General features: G+C 40.1%; 3 protein-coding genes across 6 annotated transcripts in view; 1 reads left to right on the forward strand and 2 right to left on the reverse strand.

Annotated features, from left to right (window-relative positions):
• The window catches only part of LOC111218103 (glutaminase kidney isoform, mitochondrial-like), a 49,693-nt gene extending 47,858 nt beyond the window's left edge, over positions 1-1,835 (reverse strand). For all 4 annotated transcript variants that reach the window (XR_002664971.1, XM_022740205.1, XM_022740206.1 and 1 more), the window contains exon 1: positions 1,440-1,835. Coding sequence is in view for 3 of the 4 variants with exons in the window: in XM_022740205.1 (XP_022595926.1) it covers positions 1,440-1,747 (308 nt within the window). In the remaining variant the exon portion in view is untranslated. The remainder of the gene's footprint in view (positions 1-1,439) is intronic.
• Positions 1,836-2,681: 846 nt separating this feature from the next.
• On the forward strand, positions 2,682-8,254 carry LOC111218802 (peptidyl-prolyl cis-trans isomerase FKBP7-like). The gene is given in 5 exon segments (XM_022741279.1): positions 2,682-2,790; positions 2,793-3,042; positions 3,454-3,605; positions 5,163-5,290; positions 6,514-8,254. Coding segments are annotated over 5 exon segments (801 nt in total). The 3' UTR covers positions 6,676-8,254.
• Positions 8,255-20,068: 11,814 nt separating this feature from the next.
• Positions 20,069-21,254, reverse strand: part of osgepl1 (O-sialoglycoprotein endopeptidase like 1) — a 4,242-nt gene continuing 3,056 nt past the window's right edge. Inside the window, exon 7 of the mRNA XM_022740962.1 lies at positions 20,069-20,177. Within this exon, the coding sequence (XP_022596683.1) occupies positions 20,093-20,177 (85 nt within the window). The 3' untranslated portion in view covers positions 20,069-20,092. The remainder of the gene's footprint in view (positions 20,178-21,254) is intronic.

Below are 21,254 nucleotides of genomic sequence, written 5' to 3' on the forward strand. Positions count from 1 at the left end.
AATCATAAAAACTCCCTTCAAAGGGAAACACATGGAGTGCAGTCACTGTACAGCCAGCCGGTTGCAGGGAATAAGACTTGAAATGTGAATTGGCTGATATGGATCATTTGAATCCAACAATGGTGAATGAGATCAGTATTTTCCAAAACCACCAGTAATTTCATTCATGTCAAGAGAAAACTGAAACAATGGGGTAATTTGAAAATGCTGAACAGAACTGGTTCTGCGATAAATCTAAATAAGGAGTTTGTCTACGCTGCAGTACAATGACAGGAATTCATGCTGATGTAGACTTCACTAATTTATCAGGACAGCTGTCCTGAAAATCAGTACTGAGCTTTTTGCTAAAAAAAAACCCCAAAAAAATAAACATTACACTCTTGTACAGCTCTTTGAATACTATGACAACTTAACAGAAAAGCTTCATACACACTTCACTTACACAGGAAGAGTGCTTAAGATTCATGTCTCAAGACTTTATAAAAAAGAAGAGCAAATATGCACGAATTGTTTGCATGCAATTTAATAGCTACTGTGTATTACATTTTTATTACTATATATATTATGTTTATTACTGTCACGTGAACTGAGCTGAAGCCATGCACAAGCTAAATCTGGATATTTTTTGTTTTCCACTTCCTATCAGGCCACTGTTCTGTTGTACAGGACAGAAAACAGATACCGTCAGTGGTCTGGAGTAGCCCCTCCAGCTGTGACCTGCAGCCTCTCCACTGAGTGAGTAGGGGGTCACAGTAGAAACCACTAGAAGCCATTCAGTTATCTCCAGATACCTCCAGCCAGGCAGCACTCATTCTTATAACCGACATCGTGACAGAAATCAAATATCCTTAAGATGTTTGATTCCATTGTGACAGGACTGAGGTTGAATTTATCTTTATTTTGACCTTCTAACTGCTTTTAAACATGAAGGTGGATCTCACCCCCGGCCCCCGAGAACAGGCCCTCTGATGTTTCACTTTTAAAAGTGCTGCACCACGCTGCGTTTCCTCTCCACATGGGCATACATCTAACCTAATTTTCAGGCCAGTGAAGGCTAACTAATATCCTGATTAACTCTGGGTTAAGTTGCCGCCGGTATCTGAAGGAGTTGTATTTATATAGCTACTTGGCACAGGGCCACTGGAGGATGAACAAGTCCCACATGGTTGGTAGCTGCTGTTATTAGGCCACTGGCTGTGCTCTTATGGTGTATTACATACAAGTGTGTTGGGTTCGGTTATTTTGCCTATAAGCAACACGTGCGTGTCTTGCTAGCGGTTAAGATAGTTAACTAGCTACATTATTGTGCTTCTGTGTTTGAGACGCGGAGAGAATAACATTACATCCGCTCGCGCCTGTATGCGTCATGACTCGCCATAAACGCCGGTCGTACCATCATTTAATTGACTCAGTTTATTCCCCAAGAAAAAAAAACCTACTTGTCGCTGGCTTCTTCGCTGCCGCCTCCATCCTTCTTTAGCTGTTCGTCCAGCTCCACTGCGCCTTCGGTTTTCGCGCAGTACGAGCGGACCGGTGTGGCGCAGGGCGCGGTGCGGAGAGCCGGGCGGTGAGCAGCGGCATGGAGGACCTTCAGTTGAGTAGACACGGATCGGGCATCAACGGAGGCGGCGCCGAAGCAGCAGTGGCGGATCGGCAACCAGGTCTTCTGTCTACAGCCGGGCAAGGGACGCTTGAGGGTGGCTTCAAACAACTCCTTCAGCACTGTGGAAAACCTAAAATGTAACATCTCAATCCTGTCGGGCAGTTAGAGAGAAAGTGTGTTTCCTAATACACGTCCTTTGGCAAGTGTAGAGCTGTTCAGACACGACTGTAACCACGATGACTGTCTGGCGATGACTCACAACCACCAGGAGTCCAACAAATACCGGCACGCGCTCACACCCCTGTACGCTCCTATTGGTGGAGACGAAGTGACGTCAGTATTCAACGATAATTTATGAGGCTGTCAAGTTCTCTATTGGCTTGTCTTCTTGTCTATTAATTCCTGATGTGTTTTTTTTTTTTGGACAGTGGGCTGATTTAGCCGGTTAGCGCTGACTTTTATTTCCATCGTCGATAAACGTATATGACGTATTTATCTGTTATCTATTGTAATTTTTATAAATGTTTTCAGTAAAGAAATAATGGCCGCCCGTATATAATGAGATCCTGTTTCCTCTTTCTTTTTCTTTTTTAAAATGCAATTCTTAATTTAATGCGTCGAATCTTACAAAAGAATCATAGTTATGATTATTAGGCCTATTAATGTTATTATTACTCTTGGGAATGTAAATAGAAATTATTTTGTTAAAATTCAGTCTTAATTTAAAGAGACGTTTGTTACTGACGCAACATTTGCTACATTCAATTGTCTTTCTGGCATAATATTATGTTGCACTATTGTAACTTCATAAAACTATAAATACAGTTCTATACGTTTAAAAAAAACAGGCTCACAAAAGCAATAATGTCTTAGTTTTATGTATCAGTATGAAAATGAATCTCACACTGACACTTTTAGCTTTACAGAACTTATGTAGGTTCTTCACATTTTTTACATATTTTCCACTTTCACCTCCTTTAGTCTAAATAGTTGCTGGAAATACATTATTTTTTATTTCCCTCAGTTTAGTCTGTCAGGCAGAGTTTATGCCACAACTTGGGCTACATGACCTTTGTACATGACTGACGCAGGAAGGAAGCAGAAAAGCCTGACAGACTTAGCTCAGGACGGAAAAGTCCCTTTGCCCTGCAGCAGCTCTCCACGTCCTCCAGTGTGTTCAAACGTCACTTTCAGAAGTTGCCACGAATACACAGCAGCGGCATGATGTGGAAGTTAGTGAGCTGCACACTGTGCTTCTTTGTCTCCTCACAGCTCAGTTTATGGTGCGTTTGGGCCACAGCAGATGAGCTGGACAGCGAGGTCAAGATCGAGGTTTTGTTCAAACCCGAGGAGTGCACTCAAAAGAGTAAAAAAGGAGATCTGATAAACCTTCACTACGATGGGTTCCTCGCCAAAGATGGTTCCCAGTTCTACTGCAGGTTGGTGGTTTGAGAAAAAAACTTAACTGCAGTTGATAGATATGATATTTTATGTTTTAAAAGTCTACATGCAAATTTGACACTGGCACTTTACAATTATGTAGCTTCCAATTGTCAGGACTGATCCCTACAGGTTTAACATTGCATGCTGTGCCCTAAGGTCTTCTTTGTAAGTGTTTTAAAGTGGTAAAACCCTTATTTCAGTCTGACATATATTAAGTTTATTGTTAAATGAGTAGGGACTCTGAATACTGGGAATTGTAGTCAGTCCTGCTTTTAGACCTGGATGAAAATCTGTATATGACATGAGCTCAGATTCATTCTAGAGTGTATGTGTTGTATAAATCCTTTATAAGTGAAAGCTGACTGACTGAGTGGATGCTGTGTCTTTTTGTATTATTTCTGCCTCAGTCGATCAGACAAAGCCGGGCATCCTCAATGGTTTGTGCTGGGTGTCGGACAAGTCATCAAGGGCCTGGATATTGGAATAATGGAAATGTGTCCTGGAGAGAAACGAAAAATAACTGTTCCACCTGCCCTGGCATTTGGAGAAAAAGGCAAAGGTGAGTAAATGTAAATATTGCATAGAATCCTGAGGGTTAGCATTGCACGTCCATTCAGTTGGGAGACTGGAAAAGCCAGATTTTGAAAAGAAATGATGCACGAGAGACAAAAAATAGCACGTCAAGCTCCGAAAACACTGGATTCTTGGTTTCCCACAATGCAACTTGATGGCATCTATTGATTAAACACTCCCTCTGTGTCTGATAAACATCTGAGTATCTGTGATCAATTTGCCAGGGTTATTTACTCAGCTTTTAGAAAGCTCTTCCAGAGCCCCAGTGGACATTACACTGTTTACTGCAAACTGTCTCCACATAAAGTAAATTGATCTTTGTGTGTAAAGTCAGTGGAATAAGTACCATAACGTTTTCAGTTGCATTACCACACAATTAAAAGTTAAGCAAGTTGGTTTTCATGCCTGAAATGAAAGTGTCTGTGGCCACATGGAACATAGAAAATCTGTGGAAATGGACAGCAGTAGTTTACATATGTTGTGATTAATGAGTTAAGAACAATACATCCTACTTATAGAGTCTTTTAAACTGATTACCAACTGTATTATACTGTTTCTTCGGTGGAAGAACTACCTTCATGCTGTCTTGTTTTCTTTTCACAGCACTTTAGTTGAAAGGGCATCACACCCCTTGCAGTGTCTGCTACTCATCTTCCCATGGCATGTGCTGTAAGCATGCACAGAGGTTAAAAGGTCTCTGCTTCATTTATCTCTTTCTTGCATGCATTGGAGCTGACTAGTCTTTTACCTTTCAACTACTCTTTCCTACAAACCTTCTTCGTGTTGATGTTCATAAATGCACTACGGTATGATCTGATGGTGGTATTGCCCGGCCTGGGGGTCTGCATCTCAGGTTTGATCACTTTACTTTGATTTCATTCTTTGTCTGTGAAAAAAAATGGTTTTGCCGAGCATGCATGCTTTTGAAGCCTATACACCAGTTTATATGCAGTCAAACCCATCCAATGTATTAAGCTGAGTTTTTCTCTCTTCACCCCTCATTAAAAAGTAAAAACTTTAAATGCATGTCACTGTAGTTATAATATTCTCTTTTCTTGCCCAGGTATCAAATCCCTTACAGGGTTTTATTTTGAAACCAAATATACCAAAATATGTCTTTTTTCAAGTTAAGTAGTAATAGTTTTTTTTTGTTTGTTTTTACCTGCACCATGGAGGTAATGTTTTCACCAATGTCTGTTAGTTGATTTTATTTTTTGATTGTTTTAGTTGATTTAGTTTGTTTGTTTGTCAGCAGGATTGAAGTACTCAACCAATTTGCACCAAACTTGTTGGAGTGATAGGTCATGCACCAAAGAAGAACCCATTCAATTTTGGGGCAGATCAGGATCATTTAATATGAATTAGATTTTTTTTCTCTGAAGTCTGGTGTATGTTGTTTGACTTTGGCCTTGACGGTGGTCTGTGCTCTCTGAGTGCCCTTCTAGTTATTAGTAATGTAATAATTATGGGTCATGATTATGACATAACTGTGTGTAGTCTTGTAAATTTTTAATGATCTGTTTTTTCCCTCCTACTAAAATAGATCCAGTGCCGCCCAATGCTACGGTGGTCTTTGAGGTGGAGGTCTACTCAGTGTCCAGGGGACCACGCAGTATGGAAGCTTTCAGACAAATGGACATCGATAAAGACCAAAGTCTCACAAAGGCTGAGGTAACTAAAAGAGTAAATTAAAGAGTAGCTTAGACAAAAGGCTTGTTTTATGTTAATATGTCATAATTAACTGCTGAGCACCTATTAACCCCTTTTCCTCTTTCTGTGAAATGTTTTTATTTTATTTATTCATATATTTTTTGTGAGAATAATATCTGGCCACTGATTTGATTTAACTTATTATTTAGGAAAATGCAACATATAGGTCAGGCACAAAACTGAAATAAACTGTCTGAAGATAGATGTTAACAATGTCTGTTTGTCAAGGGGAAAGTGTGGCGCTAAAGCTGGGAGGTTTTGTTTACATCACTGTCCATCGTAGCCGGGGCCGATATATACCCATGGCCACTTCAGAGTCATTTGACCTGGGTCTGAATGCTGGCAACAAAAGCCAGATGTTAGCGAGTGTTAGTGGGTTTTCTGACCAGTGTAAAAGGGCTAAGAAAAAGCATGTAACTCCACCACTTTTTTACGTTCTTTTTATGTGCAGATTAAACAAATTAGATTAATTTCAGGAAGTAAGCTTTAGTGTTGCTGATAGGCATATTTCTAAACTTTGGCGACACTAGCTGTTTCACCCTGCTTCCAGTCATGCTAAATTAAGCTAAAGTAAGCTAACTGCCTCCTGGCTCTAGTTTCATGCTGAACGTACAGACATGAGAGTTATGAGTTACGTCAATCTTACCATCTAACTCTTGAAAATAAAGTCAATAAGTGTGTTTCCCAAGATATTAACCTTTTTACTGCCCTTAGAATGTCAAAATTAGCACAAACCAACTGATACACAACAGCCCTGGGGCCTTAGCACAGTTGCTAATAATTATTCCCTAAAAATGTGTTTTCCATCAGTTTGTCTTCATCTAAATTTGGTGCCAGAATAAGAAACCAACACCCCCTATTTATTTATTTTTGTATAGGACAAAACAACATAGAAGAATTTAAATTTTTGATGCTATAATAACCAAACATAGAGACTGTTATTATGCTGCCAATATGTCATACTCCAGTCATGCTTTTATCTGGGTTGTTGTTAGCAGCTTGAACAGGTGCTAAAGAAGTGAACGACCGGCTATAAACACCACAGTATTATTTATCACCAGCGTGATGTGTTGATTGAAGAGCACAACAGGAGCTTGTTATGTAAGAGGAGTGTTGTAGAAGTACAATGTTTGGCTGTTATTTATCCACCACATGTGACCAATAAAGTTTTCCTTTATTTTCAGGTGAAGGAATATTTGAAACTGGACTATGAAAAAGGAGGGAAGCCACGTGATGAGCCTTTCTATGAGAAGATCATAACTGATATATTCCACAAGAGTGACCGGGACAGAGACGGACTTATCAGTGCAAGGGAGTATAATATTTATGAACACGATGAGCTCTAGTGTCAGAACTAGTTGATCCTGGTCTTTTTTTACTTTACATACTTTGATCAGTTAGAGAGAAAACATGAATAGGTTAAGGAAAAATCCATCCTCAGATGCTCATACACTGTCAGATGTCTGTTTATGATTTTCAGTCAGATTTTTTTATGTTTTTATTTTTTAGTCTTTACTTCAACATGGCTCATTTCCTGCATCCTAACCCTGCATGCTTCTGTCGTAGACGAAGAACATGAGGTCAGGAGGGGTCACAACATTTACGCTAATGCTCAGACTTATACTACATACAGTAGAGAAGATACATAGAGTAGAGCATTTGCAAAGATTAATACTATGAACTAAAAACTTAAAACTTAAAAAATAAATCTAACTTTGTCTTTTAGTAGCCTCAAATTATAGGTCACACGCTCCATTCAATATAACTGATTGACAATATTTAAAAAGGTGTCCACCGGGGGTTAATGCTTCTGAAACAGGCATCTTGTAATTGCTTTCCTGCCGGCTGCCACACAGATAAAGGAGATATGTGTCACTTTTATTTAATTCCTTTGGGGTGAGTCCAAGATATAGACATTAAAGACAATAAAACCCACTTTCTATGATCATTAAAACGGTATGGTATGCCTCTAATCTGAATGCGCATAGTCAACCAATATTGTCCCACACCTACAACATGGCAGTGGAGTCCCCATGTCTTGGCTTTTTGAGTGACTGGCATTTTCTTTAGAAATCCTTGTGCTGTGAAAAGACTGTAGCTCTGAATATCACAATCACCTTGTCCATGTTAGACCAGTTATTCATGATAATGATGAGAACATTTTCACAGGCTTCTCCTTGATCTACTGCAGCTGAGATTGTATTTCATCAGTATGTTGCTTTGGATTGAATGAATAAAACATCAAACACCTAAATAGGATCCAAAATACTGGGGAATCGCCCTTAGCTGTTTTTTTTTTTTTAAAAACGTCTTGAAGAGTTTCAGGGTGGATTTTTCTTTTAAAAAGCAGACAGGATATAACTGTGTCCCCAACACAGCTTTCCAAACCAGCAGACTAGACAAGTATTAAACTATGCAAGTAAGAACATCTGCATCACCTGTGAAAACCTTTACTTTTCTGCAAACACCACTTCATTTTAATATTTGAAATGTTTTATTCTTATCTTTTGGTTAACTCTCAATTTGCAGCACAAAGAACAAACCAAAAGATTTCACAATGATGTGGAATCAGTGGCTTTAAGACTAGAACACGACCGTCACAGTAAGAACTGAGACCATGAACAAACGTCTCTAACTTTGCCACCTTCCTCTGAATGTTCTGCCCTCTAATCTGCAGTATTGCACTAGTGCACGGAGGTGACTACATTACTTTTTAATTTTTCAAATTGAATGTCCAATATAAACAAACAGAGATTAAATGTGGCTGTGGTTTGAATATAATTGATGATAAACATACGCACATGCGTACGTGTTGTGGTCTGTCAGAAATGTTTACAAGTTTTGTGTACATCTTTTCATCATGATTAACATTTTATTCAGGTGAACCATTGTTGTATTTAGTAACACAATAAATAAACCATGTTATAGTGGAAAACTACAGTATGTCCCATGTAATTCATATTTTCCTCCTTGGTTGAAACCATGGATTCACAGGCTTTTTCCCAAGAGGAAAAAAGGAAAAAGAGAGATTTTGCATTTGCATTTAACTTCCAGCTGAGGTGGACATGAGGACGGACCTTGTGAGACAAATGTATTTTAGTGCAAAGTGTTTTCTGATTACGTTTTGCTCATTTTAAGACATGAAATGATGAGACACTGACTAGATGGTTAACTCTCACAGATGACATGCATGACAACAGCTGTCAGTGTTTTCCGTGTATAGGATCGTTCATAAATGCGTTTTGGTTGTCTTTATCAGGTCAGCTACTATAGGAATTTCTCTCCAGTGTGTGTGTGTGTGTGTGTGTGTGTTGAGGTGCACATACACACACTTGCCACTAGAGGGAAATGCTCAGCCAAGAAAAAAACGTGCCTAAATGAGAGAAATTTCCAACAAAACCTGAAAGACTCCAGAGCTGTGGAGAGATTGTTAGCAATCCTCCGGGGGTTTGACCATGGGTGACCCCACAGAGTAAATGAAGCCGTTGTTAATATAAAACATAGAGATCAGTGCAGCTTTAAGTAAACAAGTGGGAAAAGATGTAACTACAGACATAATGTCACTGGTCTGTAGCAGTGTGTTATAGTACAGCATGGAGACTGAGTTGTCACTGTATGTGAGAAGCAGAAAGGTGTTTGAACAGAGTGAAGGAAATGTCTTGAAGTGTTATTTCCCTTTTAAAGGCCTGTATGCATAAAAATCCTCTAAAGCTTGTTTTCCATGACATGGAAGGCTTTACTCTTTCTATTCCGATATAAATTCTTAAGATGTTTAATTTTATTTCTACAGCAAAAGCTTTTAATCAACTCTCTAGTAATTATGTTGAGATACTGTGGATCATATACAAGTAACTCTTAAAACGTGTCATGTTTCTTTATATTAAAGTTAGGGCGCCCTCTGGTGGAGTAAGCTCATATGGCACATACAGACTGTTGAATGTTGTTGGGACGGTTCAATATGTTCATCAGGAAACACAGGGAGGAATCAGCTGTTTGTCTGTCAAAGTCTGACAAAGATGACTGAGCAGAGATTGAGAACTGTCGATTTCCTCCTGTTACATTTTTGATTCAACAACTGGAAAAGTTGAACTAGATGTGCAAACTTTCCTCTTTCACAAATCCAACTGACTGTTACAGTGAACCGACACATGGTTGATTATCTGCTGCTAAAGACGTTCCTGTCAGGTAATGAAGTTCACTGGACCCAGTGGTTTATTTAAACACAACCAGGGAGACTTACTGAACAGGTAAAAGAAATCCAAGGTGGCGAAGCAAAACAAAGACCATGAACAGAAGTCTAAACTCAACAATATCCAGTAGGGTGACACAGAGAGTAAGAGAACAAAAAGCACTAGGAAGACTGGGAAACCAAACTGATGCACAAGGACATCTGAGGAAAAAACTCAAAAACTCAAGTGTTAAATTTACTGCATGACCAGAAAGAGTGTGTTAGATTACCAATCACACATTTACATTGATTACAAAAAGGTGAGATAGATGGATCCACTTAGATTTTTGGGGCCTTAATATATAATTTTATTTGCTTCCAGATTTTTGAAGTGTTGTCAACTGTGAAGCTGTTACTGAAATGCAGCTTATTAACAGTAGTGGGGCTATTGAGAGAAGCAGGCATGGAGGTTTTCTTGCATAGTGATCTCTCAATAAGTAACCATGCCGGACAGGAGTCTATGGTAGAAAGAGGCCCTTTTTCCCACCAGGTAAGAATGGATAAATGAGCAGCCCAGCAGTTACTGTCTACGCTGTATGGTTCTGGAGGATTTTGATTGTCTAAACTGATGAGCTAGTAAACTGTAGGGCTTATCACCAAGCTCAAAGTGCCTTTGTCTGACTCGTACCAGTAGCTTTGAGACATTTTTTGGATATTATAGAATTATACTGCAGTGATAATTCTGGTTCATGCTTTGTTTTATACGTAGCCTCCAGATTTGCCAGCTGATCATCTGTTTCAGGTTAACTTTGCCTTTTTTCTTCTGCCTCATATGATATTATGTGGCCTGAGAACAGCCTCCATTGCCTTCCAAAGAGTGGAATCATCCCAGTTCACTTTTATTATGTAGGTGTCCATCAAACGACGACCATCAGCGTGGTAAAGAGAGACAGAGAGGGAGAGAGATAGAGAGAGCCACAAAGACTCTCTCTGAGAGTGAGGGGGAGAGAGTTGGAAGGGGGGAGCGAGCGAGAGTAGAAAGGGATAAAAAGGTGAGAGGAATGAGAAAGGGGGAGAGGGGGTGACATAGAGAGGGGCTGAGATGGGTGGGGGTGAGATAGAGAGGGGGTGGGATAAAGGGGGTGAGATAGGGGGTGGGATAGGGGGTGTGAGATGATGGGGGTGAGATGGTGGGGGTGCAATAGAGAGAGACGGGAGGTGAGATAGAGAGAGGGGGGTGGAGAAGAGTTGTGGCACCGGGTCATTTGTCGTCGTCATGGCAGCAGCAGCAACAGCAGCAGCAGAACAGTCTCATGCACAGAGGTCGTTTGGTTTTCTTCTTCTGTTCAATGATCAAAAACAACATGTCAGGACAGAAGTCACAATAAAAGGCCACAGTCAATAAAATCAACCTGAGCAGACGTCTCACAGTAACAGACCACCACACTGCTCCTATGTTCCTGAGGAGACTTCATCACCTCACAACTCACAGAGGTTCTTCTGCTTTCAGCTCAGTGAAGAAGAAAAACTGCCTCTGACTTGTGGCTCATCATGAAGCCTTCACACTGTCTGTGCTGCTTCCTTCTATGTAACTCAACATCATTTGATCAAATCTATCCTGGTGTACTTCCATTGTGGTCTCACTGATTATAATTCCATGTAAACACTGCCTTACCTTTGAGGTGGTGCTGCAGACCTCATCTGTTGTAGCTTCAGACAGGGGCGGGTCTTTTCTGGTGGAGGACGTCAGAGGAGAGGGGGAGTCCTGTGTCATCGGCCTTGCAGTGAAACTTATCCACACGGGCTCTTCCTTCTCGGTGTGAGGCTCCGGGGTTTTCTGTTTCAGGACCCTTCTCTTGACGAGAGAGCCTCGTCCTGTCAGGATGGATTTCATCGTTTTAATGGCTCCTGCCAGAGTCTTCTTCCCTGCTCTGTCCTTTGACACCTGGGAACTGGTAGGAGAAACAGCACTGGAGGATCCTTTAACCACTGAGGCTTTAATGGCCACAGAAAGGACAGGGTTGACCACATCGAGAGCCTCAGTGGCGATGGCCTCCGTGAAGTCAGGTGAGATGCTGACGGGGATATCTGCACCGATGGTATCACTGACAGCCTGGCTGAAGGAGCTTTCCACGCTACTCTCGACGTCATAGTTGAAAAACTTTTTCAGATGCTCGGAGGAAATGGGGCTCTTCAGGATGGCGGTGCGAGATGTGGTGGATAACTGACTGAGTGACCGCAAGACGTTTCTTATGACCGAGTCTGAGATGAACTTCAGCAAGTCCACACACATATCGATCAGCTTCTCCTTCACATCTCGATTGTAGACGCCTTCGCTTACTTCCCTCCATTGTCTTCAAAAGAAAGAACAGAATCAAAGGGTGAAACACAAATAATGCACACAAATGTGTAAATGTCTTCAAGCATCCACTAGAGTTTTAGTGAGAAAATAAAGAACTTACTCTTCAGTGAGACTCTGGAAGAATCTCCTTATTACAGGAGACATGTTTGGCACAGGTGTCTGGTCTGCTGCTGCTTCATTGTCCCCCTGGGAAAACTCAGTAGGTCCGTCTTCTTCTGAGGATGATGCTGAATGTATCTCCATGACCAGCTCATCTTCAGCCTCTGCACGTCTCTCTTCAAGAGGCTCAGTGAATTGTTGTTCCAGAGCGAAAGACGTTTGTTCAGCTGGAGCTTCATACTGCTCTTTCTGATCCTTGTAAGAATTTAAAGATCAACAACAACAATGGTTAGTAAAAACAAGTAAAAACAATATTTCAAAGTTGAACAAAAAGGCAACAGAAGACAGTTCAATATAATAAACAGGATAAGATAGGACTGAACTTTTACCTTCACAGGGGAGCAGGTCAGGTTAGAACCAGGAGCCTCATCCTCGTGGCTCTGTGACACCAGTGCTGTCTTTTTGCTGAAGCATTTCTTCCAGTCTTTCTTTACTCTTTTGAAGATGTTGTTCTTGGCTGGTTTCTCGGTCTTGGCATCAGAATTAATGGACTCCTGTGTCCTGACATCCTGCTCAGTCACTTGGCTAATGGTCATATTTGGTTCTTCGTCGATGGATGAGGTGGTTGAAGAAGAAGAAGCAGATGAAGCTTCCTCCTCGCTCTCCTGTGACCTGGTGGAGAGTCTGGAAGATGATCCTGTCTCAGGGATCCTGACTTTCTCTCTCTCTTGAATATCTTCTTTCTCTTCTCCTTTCTTGGAGATATCTGATTGAATTTCTACAACCTGTTCATCAGCCTGAGTCTCTTCTTTATCTTCTTCCTCTCCTTTACCAGAGATATCTGGTTGAATGTCTGTTTCCTGTTCATCAGCCTTAGTGTCAAAGTCTTCAGGAAAAACTTTCTCTAGACCAACAGATGTTTGTTGTTCCACTGTATCGTCTTCCTGCTCTGCTTCTACATCCAGTGGTGTCATCTTTTTGCTAAAACCTTTCTTTAATGTTGTCTTTAACCCTTTGAAGAATTTCTTCTTGGCTGGTTTTTCAGTTTTGGAATCAGAATTAATGGACTCCTGTGTCCTGATGTCCTGCTCGGTCACTTGACTGATGGTTGTATTTGGTTCTTCGTTGATGGTTGATGTGGTAAAGGAAGAAGAAGCAGATGAAGCTGCCTCCTCGCTCTCCTGTGACCTGGTGGAGAGTCTGGAAGATGATCCTGTCTCAGGGATCCTGACATCCGCTCTTTTTTGAACATTTTCTTTCCCTTCTTCTTTCTCAGAGATACCTGGTTGAATCAGGCTTTCTGTTATCTGTTCATCAGCCTTAGTCTCTTCTTTCCCTTCTTCTTTCTCTCCTTTCTTGAAAATATGTGATTGAATGTCTGTTTCCTGTTCATCAGCCTTAGTGTCAAAGTCATCAATAAATAGTTGCTCCAGACCAACAGATGTTTGCTGTTCCACTGTAGCATAGTCTTCCTCTGCTTCTACATCCACAGGGTTCATGTTTTTGCTAAAGCCTTTCTTTAATGTTGTCTTTAGGCTTTTGAAAAATTTCATCTTGGTTGGCTTTTCGGCTGTGGCTTCATTATCAATGGACTCCTGTGTCCTGATGTCCTGCTCGGTCACTTGACTGATGATTGTATTTGGTTCTTCTTTGATGGTTGATGTGGTGAAGGAAGAAGAAGCAAATGAAGCTGCCTCCTTGCTCTCCTGTGACCTGGTGGAGAGTCTGGAAGATGATCCTGTCTCAGGGATCCTGACTTCCTCTGTTTCTTGAATATCTTCTTTCTCCTCTCCTTCTTCTCCTTTCTTGGAGATATCTGATTGAATTTCTACTACCTGTTCATCAGCCTGAGTCTCTTCTGTATCTTCTTCCTCTCCTTTACCAGAGATATCTGGTTGAATTTCTACTACCTGGTCATCAGCCTTAGACTCTTCAAAATCTTCAATAAGGAGTTTCTTCAGACCAAAACATGTTTGTTGTTCCACTGTATCGTCTTCCTGCTCTCCTTCTACAGCCACAGGGGTCGTCTTTTTGTTAAAGCCTTTCTTTAATGTTGTCTTTAACCCTTTGAAGAATTTCTCCTTGGCTGGTTTCTCGGTTTTGGTGTCAGAATTAATGGCCTCCTGTGTCCTGATGTCCTGCTCGGTCACTTGGCTGATGGTCATCATTGGTTCTTCTTTGATGGTTGATGTGGTAAAGGAAGAAGAAGCAGATGAAGCTTCCTCCTCGCTCTCCTGTGACCTGGTGGAGAGTCTGGAAGATGATCCTGTCTCAGGGATCCTGACCTCCTCTCTTTCTTGAACATCTTTTTCTTCTTTCTCTCCTTTCTTGAAAATATGTGATTGAATGTCTGTTTCCTGTTCATCAGCCTTAGTGTCAAAGTCTTCAGTAAACAGTTGCGCCAAACCAAAAGATGTTTGCTGTTCCACTGTAGCATCGTCCTCCTCTGCTTCTTCATCCACAGGGTTCATGTTTTTGCTAAAGCCTTTCCTTAATGTTGTCTTTAGGCTTTTGAAAAATTTCTTCTTGGTTGGTTTTTCGGCTGATGCTTCATTATCAATGGTCTCCTGTGTCCTGATGTCCTGCTCCGTGACTTGGCTAATGGTCATATTTGGTTCTTCGTTGATGGCTCTGGTGGAGCTTGAAGAAGAAGCAAATAAAGCTTCCTCCTTGCTCTCATGTGACCTGGTGGAGAGTCTGGAGGATGATCCTGTCTCAGGGATCCTGACTTCCTCTCTTTCTTGAACATTTTCTTTCTCTTCTTCCTTTTCGTCTTTCTCAGATATATCTGATTGAATAACGCCTTTTGTTATTGGTTCGTCAGCCTTAGTCTCTTCAAAGTCTTCAATGAATAGTTGCTCCAGACCAAAAGATGTTTGTTGTTCCACTGTAGCATCGTCCTCCTCTGCCTCTACATCCACAGGTTTCGTCTTTATGCTAAAGCCTTTCTTTAATGTTGTCTTTAGGCTTTTGAAAAATTTCTTCTCGGCTGGTTTTGTGGCTGTGGCTTCATTATCAATGGACTCCTGCGTCCTGATGTCCTGTTCGGTCACTTGGCTGACCTCTTCTTTCTCTGGTTGAATTAGGCTTTTTGTTATCTTTTCTTCAGCCTTAGTCTCTATAATCTCTTCCTTTGAGCAACTGTCTGTCTCCTTCTCCATGGTGTCCTCTTCGTCTTCTTCCTCTTCATCTGAAATGTCTTCGTCCTTCCTACTGTGCATTTTGCCAAAGCCACTCTTCAACGCAAACTTTATCCTCTTGAAGAATCGCTTGGTAACCGGTTTCTTTTCTTTACTGGTGGACTGCTGTGTCCTGACATCCTTGTCCATTGCAGTGGCAGCATGTGAAATTTCTGTCTCGCTGTCTCCAGAATATGTTGCCTCGTTCTCTTTGTCCGCACGATGCTCAGCAAACACTCGGCGCATAGCGAAGAACTTCTCCAGATGTTGCTGCACCTTCTGTTGTGTGTAAGAATCAGCTGAGGATTCATCGTTACCCTCAGACATGGCACGTTCCTCTGAATCCCAGCGGCAGATTGACTGCAACAGCTCGTCGAGATTCATAGCAGTCTGTTCCATGATGCCTGAGACGAGGCCGTCGCTGATGTCGTCCATGTCCGCCATCTCTTTGTCCATGGTGCTTAAAGCTGAGTTCTAGTGGGGAAAGACAAACATGTTAGCAGTCACAGAACCCAACCACCTCAATGTGAAGTATTTAAGAAAAAAAACTGAATACTTAACACTGTCTTCAGCCTTCTATTTATATAATAATACAATATAAATCATATTTTTATTAAAATTATTGTTATATCTGTTCACACTTGGCAATATTAAAAATTAATAACAACTAGTTCAATAACTACTATGTGACTCCTGTGTGATCATTGTAGATCATGATTTGTAAGTTATCTTGTGCTAAAACAAAGTTATAAGTTTACTCTAGGACTATTGTTTCAGTTAAAATAACCACTTTTCAAAATACTTTGACATATGATTTCTTTTGTTTAGGTCCTGATAATGGAAATTAAAATGTACATTTTCTAAATTATTATTTCCCTGTATCAAACAACAATAAAAAAGAGGATGTGTTCTGATGATCTGAAGATCTGAAGTTATCCATGCTATTCATGTTATTCTGTTCTATTCAGGTCTTCATCCCCTTTCTTTTTTTTTAAATTGTGCAAATGAATCTCTAAAGTCAAAACTAACAGCTGACTCTTCAGTAAAGTGCATTTACAGTAATCGTCTTACCTGTCTGTCCTCAGACATCTTCAGATGAGTGTTGTTGACTTGCTTTGCCTCGTCCACTTTTCCTTTTCTTGTTGTTTCTTGTTCTCTTTATCTTGTGATAATATACTTGTAGTTCAGTAGTAAAGATACTATGTCTGTTCACTGTGCTGAATAAATCTACACTGAAGTCTGAAGTGAGAAATCTAGTGTATCTGCAGACTTCTGTCACACTGTGATGCCATAGAACCCTCAGTTCTAGTAGAACTCTGTGTGTTCTAGTGGAATGTTCATCTGTTGAATTTTCAAGCAAATTATATATGAATACATGTATTTATTTATCTAAATCTTTTTTCTGTCTCTGTTTTAGTCACATGGAGCTTTAAACAGTGGTGGAGGAAGTTTCAGTAGCAGTGTACGCAGCACTCCAATACATATAAAATATACACATAATGTTCAAATAATTACAGTTAATCACTTAAGCAGAGTTTGCAGAGTTGCAGACACACAAAAAGTGTCATAAAGGGTTCAAAAATGTCCCTACTCATTGAATTCAGTGGGACAGGCACTGAGGTGCCTTGTGGACTCCCAAGTCACAGTGTGTGAATGTGTGAGGGTGGCCACTGGAGCTGGGCCATTTGTTTCAAAGACAGGGAGGAAGGTGTCATCATTTATCTAACACACCTGAGTAATGGAGTACCTGCAGTAACACACTCCAATCTGGTAACTCCTGAACGGATTTATGATCATTTGGAGACTGTGCAGTGTTGATGTTTGGGTCTGACTTCATACTCCCCAGCAAGGAGACACTAAATTCAGCAAGAGATCCTAGCAGGGAAAAGCCAGAAAGATCCCTGCAAGAGAAATTATATGTTTACCTGTAAATCAAATCAAACCTAACTTTGGTGACCCAGTTACCTTTCCTCTTTGTGACACTGTAATACTTAAATGCCCTGAAGAATGATCAAAATCCAATGGGCGATGTCAAGAAATGTCCTGATCCCTTGCTGCTCTCCAGAGGATGAACCCTTTAGATTCTAATGTCCTTCCTTCAGCACCATCCTCTATGTTACAGTCCTAGCTTCACAACTGCTAAGGGATTAAAAACAGCTAAATTCACCAGTACATAGTTTTGTTCTGTCCAACCCCTTTATCTTTCTTCTAGGTATGGGGCTAGAACAGTGACAGTAAATTGGGCACTGGAAATAAAATTTAGGCATTGAAAACAAAAACCTGAGCTGAAAAAAGAAACAATGGCATTGAAAAACTTTTCCACCGAAAAAAATAAAAACTACAATCTTATAATCTTATTTTATCAATTTTGGCTGCAAAATCTGAGTGGGCAAATATTTGGTGATGCAGAGATTTATCCTGATGTTTTTCTTAATATTATTATCTTACTTACAGTATGAGTTGTTATGGGTAGGAGGTAACTTCTGTTTTTAGGTGCTCCTTTTTCTGCATGAACGAGGTCATTAGAGGTCATTACAGGGCTCATGTTCAATCGAGAACAAGTATGCTTCTAATATATGACACGAGACTTACAGTACACTGGATAATCTATGCAGTTTGTAATGGCACCATTAACATTATAAATCTATAAGTCAGTACAAGTTGGAAAGGTGTGAGGAGCTTCAAATCAGCACATTGTTATGCAGTACTGGTTGATATTATGTTAGACAATATGTTTCTGCAGGAACACATAAATAACAATCACCATCCTGAAACTAATTCCTGTTTGTCTATTGTTGCACTCTGTGAATAAAGTGAGCTGATTCTCAGCGTGAAGTAAGTTAAGAGACAATACCAGGGATGCTGCAGTAGCGTCCAAAGGCAGCGTCTCTGTGGATGTCTGGGTAAAGATAGAGCAGAGGATTCCTGGTCGTGTTGTCCTCAGACTTCAGACTGTAGAGGTATATAATGTCTGGCAGAGACAGGACCGTCAGCTCCGTCTTGGTGTAGGGCTCTACTGAATGCACATGGGTCTCTATAGAGGAAACATGTACACAGGAAAACATAAGCAAACATGAGAAGACAAGTTCCTAATGTGTGATTTTGAAATAATTTCATTCATCACAGGACAGATGACTGGAGGCAGCAGCAGTCAGCAGTTCTCACTTCATGGTGGTTTGTTCGGGCTTTTCTTATCTTACACCGCGTCTACACAGACGGCAGAGCTGCTCCAATACTAATCCAAAACAACTGAGCAAACTCTGATGATTTGTCATCACAGTGTGAAAGTGCTGTTTGTCTTACTTTGTCCAACCGTTATTTAAAAGGCTTTTCCACAAGTACCAAAAGTATGGGCTTTGAAAAACTTGTATCATTTCAACTCTTTTCTGAAGGCGTTTTGAGTTTTCCTGTACAGAATATATAGTATAAAGGCAGATGTTCATGTGTAGTTCAATTATAGATCAGGTCTAGGTTCTATATTAATATTGTGAAAGTATCAAAGCCTCAGTCCACAGAGAAATGCACACAGCCTGTATTCAGAAACTGAGCCTTAAAACCAGCTGTCAGGACGTCTGTAACTTTGTGATGTCACAACAAAGCAGTTACTACCCTCGTAAAGATAAATGGCAACCTCAAGGACCCAAAATGTCTAACTTTTCTTGCAACCTTACTTTATTGATTGACTGAATATTATGCCCTCATATCTACCATGATCTTAAAAGATGAATTCCCTTCCATTGTTGTTTTTTTCATTTTATTTTTTATCATTTAGATATGTACATTGGTGTATTTCTCATTTACACTTGCTCCTGACCTCATGAAAATTAGGCTGAATTTTCTCAATGGAAGCCCCGTGCCCACTCCCATACCACCAACTTACAAAGACAGATTTCAGGCCTTGCATGAACCTGTGGTGCAACATGTGATTAGTCCACTCAGTCTAATTGGGTGGCTCTGTATGAAAGGCTTTTGTATTCATATTCATCATATTATCAGCTTCGGAACACTGTCTGTCAGAGGTAAGAAGGCGCTTAATGTAACATACTGGTTGTGTATAATCACTTATAAATGGCCAACAACATGCTTCTAACAAACATTTGGATTCTGTTATTTGAATTTTATGATACTGGATTTGAATTATCTTATAATTTTTTTAAGAACAATCTCAAACAGAAGATTGTGATCTAAAAAAAGTTGATAGGTGGCAGTTGAGCTAACAATTAATGAATGACTGAATGACTGCAGTGTATATGCAACACAGGTCGAATCAAAACGTTGTGTAACCACCATGTAGCTTCAGCTACAGTGGTGCCATGATGCAGATATATTGCAAGCTGTCAATATAGTACACTGCAGTCAAAATAAACACATTTAAATTGTTTTATATACAATATAGACTTTATAGAAACAGTTAAAATATAAGTAACTCCAAAGCAGGTTGTCACAGATCTACAATAAAAACAGAGGGACATGAAAATTTGAAGTTGACCTTCGACTTTTGGGATATAAAAAAAACTATTTTGTCCTATTACACATTTGTGTTTAATTGTGTCATAATTAGTGTATGGATTCTTGAGTTACGGCCAAAAACATGTTTTGCGAGGTCACAGTGACCTTTGACCTTTGACAACCAAAATCAAATCAGGTCACACTTCAGTCCAAGTGAACGTTTGTGCCAAATTTGAAGTCGTTTCTGATACATCGCGGTCACGAGGATGGGAAGAACAGACAACCTGAAAACATAACGCACTCGTAGGAAGCCAAAGAGAATTTTCACTTCCATGAATTTTCTTTTCAGTTAGTTTAGTGAGAGGTATTAAAAAAAAAAAACAACTGAGATGTATAAAAACACATTTATTAATAAATACCTGTGTAATGTCCTTTAAATACACAGTATATACTTTGAACTGGGAAAATCCAGGAGCGACAAAGCACATGATAAAAGTAAAAGTCTGTCAGTTGGGGATCCTGATCCTGACTGATGGTAACCTGATCCCTGCGGCCTTCACCTCCGCTGTCATGTCCACACCCAGCGGTGCCCTGGAACACAACGTTTATGTCAGCCAGTGTTCATTTAATCAGCAGTACAGATAAATTGGCCCAGAATAATTTGGTTTGGTGTCACAATCGAGTTTTTGCTTAAATTCAACATGCAATCCTCTTCAGTGTTCGGCGACTTACTTTGGCTCATAGAAGACGTCTACATTTGGAGGCAGTATCCCTTTCCCTTCTCTCAGGCGCTCAACTCCGTTCCTGGTTAAAAAAAGAAATGATCCAGGTCACAAAATCTGATAAAGTATGGCCCCTGTGATAAAGCATCCACTAATGATCGTGGCAATACACACACCATGCAATCATCACTCCGTTGTCAGTGCAGAATTTGGCTGGAGGACAGAGGAGGTGTAGCCCTGTCGTCTCAGTGATAACGGTCAAAGCCTTTCGGATGTACTGGTTGCTCGCAACTCCTCCTGACAGCACCTAGAAAAACAGAGTTACTGATGGAAGCTTCAAATCTCAGTGTATGCACAATGTTCTTTGATTTGGCGGATAAAGCTGCTCTTATTCTATCATTATATTTCATCAATATGTCTATCATATTGTCAACAAAACACAATGTTCTCGTTTTCCTTGAATACATAAATCCTTAAAAAAAAAGGGTCTCAAATACAAATTTCATTTTTTATAAAAAAGGCTCAGTAATTTCCTAAAACAGCTGAAAACTGTAGTTTTGAAATATTATTCAAACAGGAGGAAATGGTGCATTTGTTGAGGACTAGTTACAGCTGCAAGTTAATTAACATTTGATCGAGTAATAATAGAATTATTGTTGACAATAAGAGAAATATAGAATAATCACCAGCCTTATTGTTTAGTAAGTTGTTATTTAGATCTACTGTACATATCCAGTACACTGTTGAGGCTTTTATCCACAACCACTAAAGTATGAGCAATCTAGAGTCCTTTTTAGGGTCTTTCAGTCCTTGTACACACAGGATGAAAAGATCAGAAGTGAGATAAGATCTACGACCACAAACCGAGCATACATTCTTTCATCAACCCTCTAATTAAGGAAGTTAAAATTAGATCTATTATCATATTTATCAAGAGCAAGTACCC

Source organism: Seriola dumerili, unplaced genomic scaffold (genome assembly GCF_002260705.1).
Source record: "Seriola dumerili isolate Sdu_G_001 unplaced genomic scaffold, Sdu_1.0 BDQW01000052.1, whole genome shotgun sequence".
Lineage (NCBI taxonomy): Eukaryota > Metazoa > Chordata > Actinopteri > Carangiformes > Carangidae > Seriola > Seriola dumerili.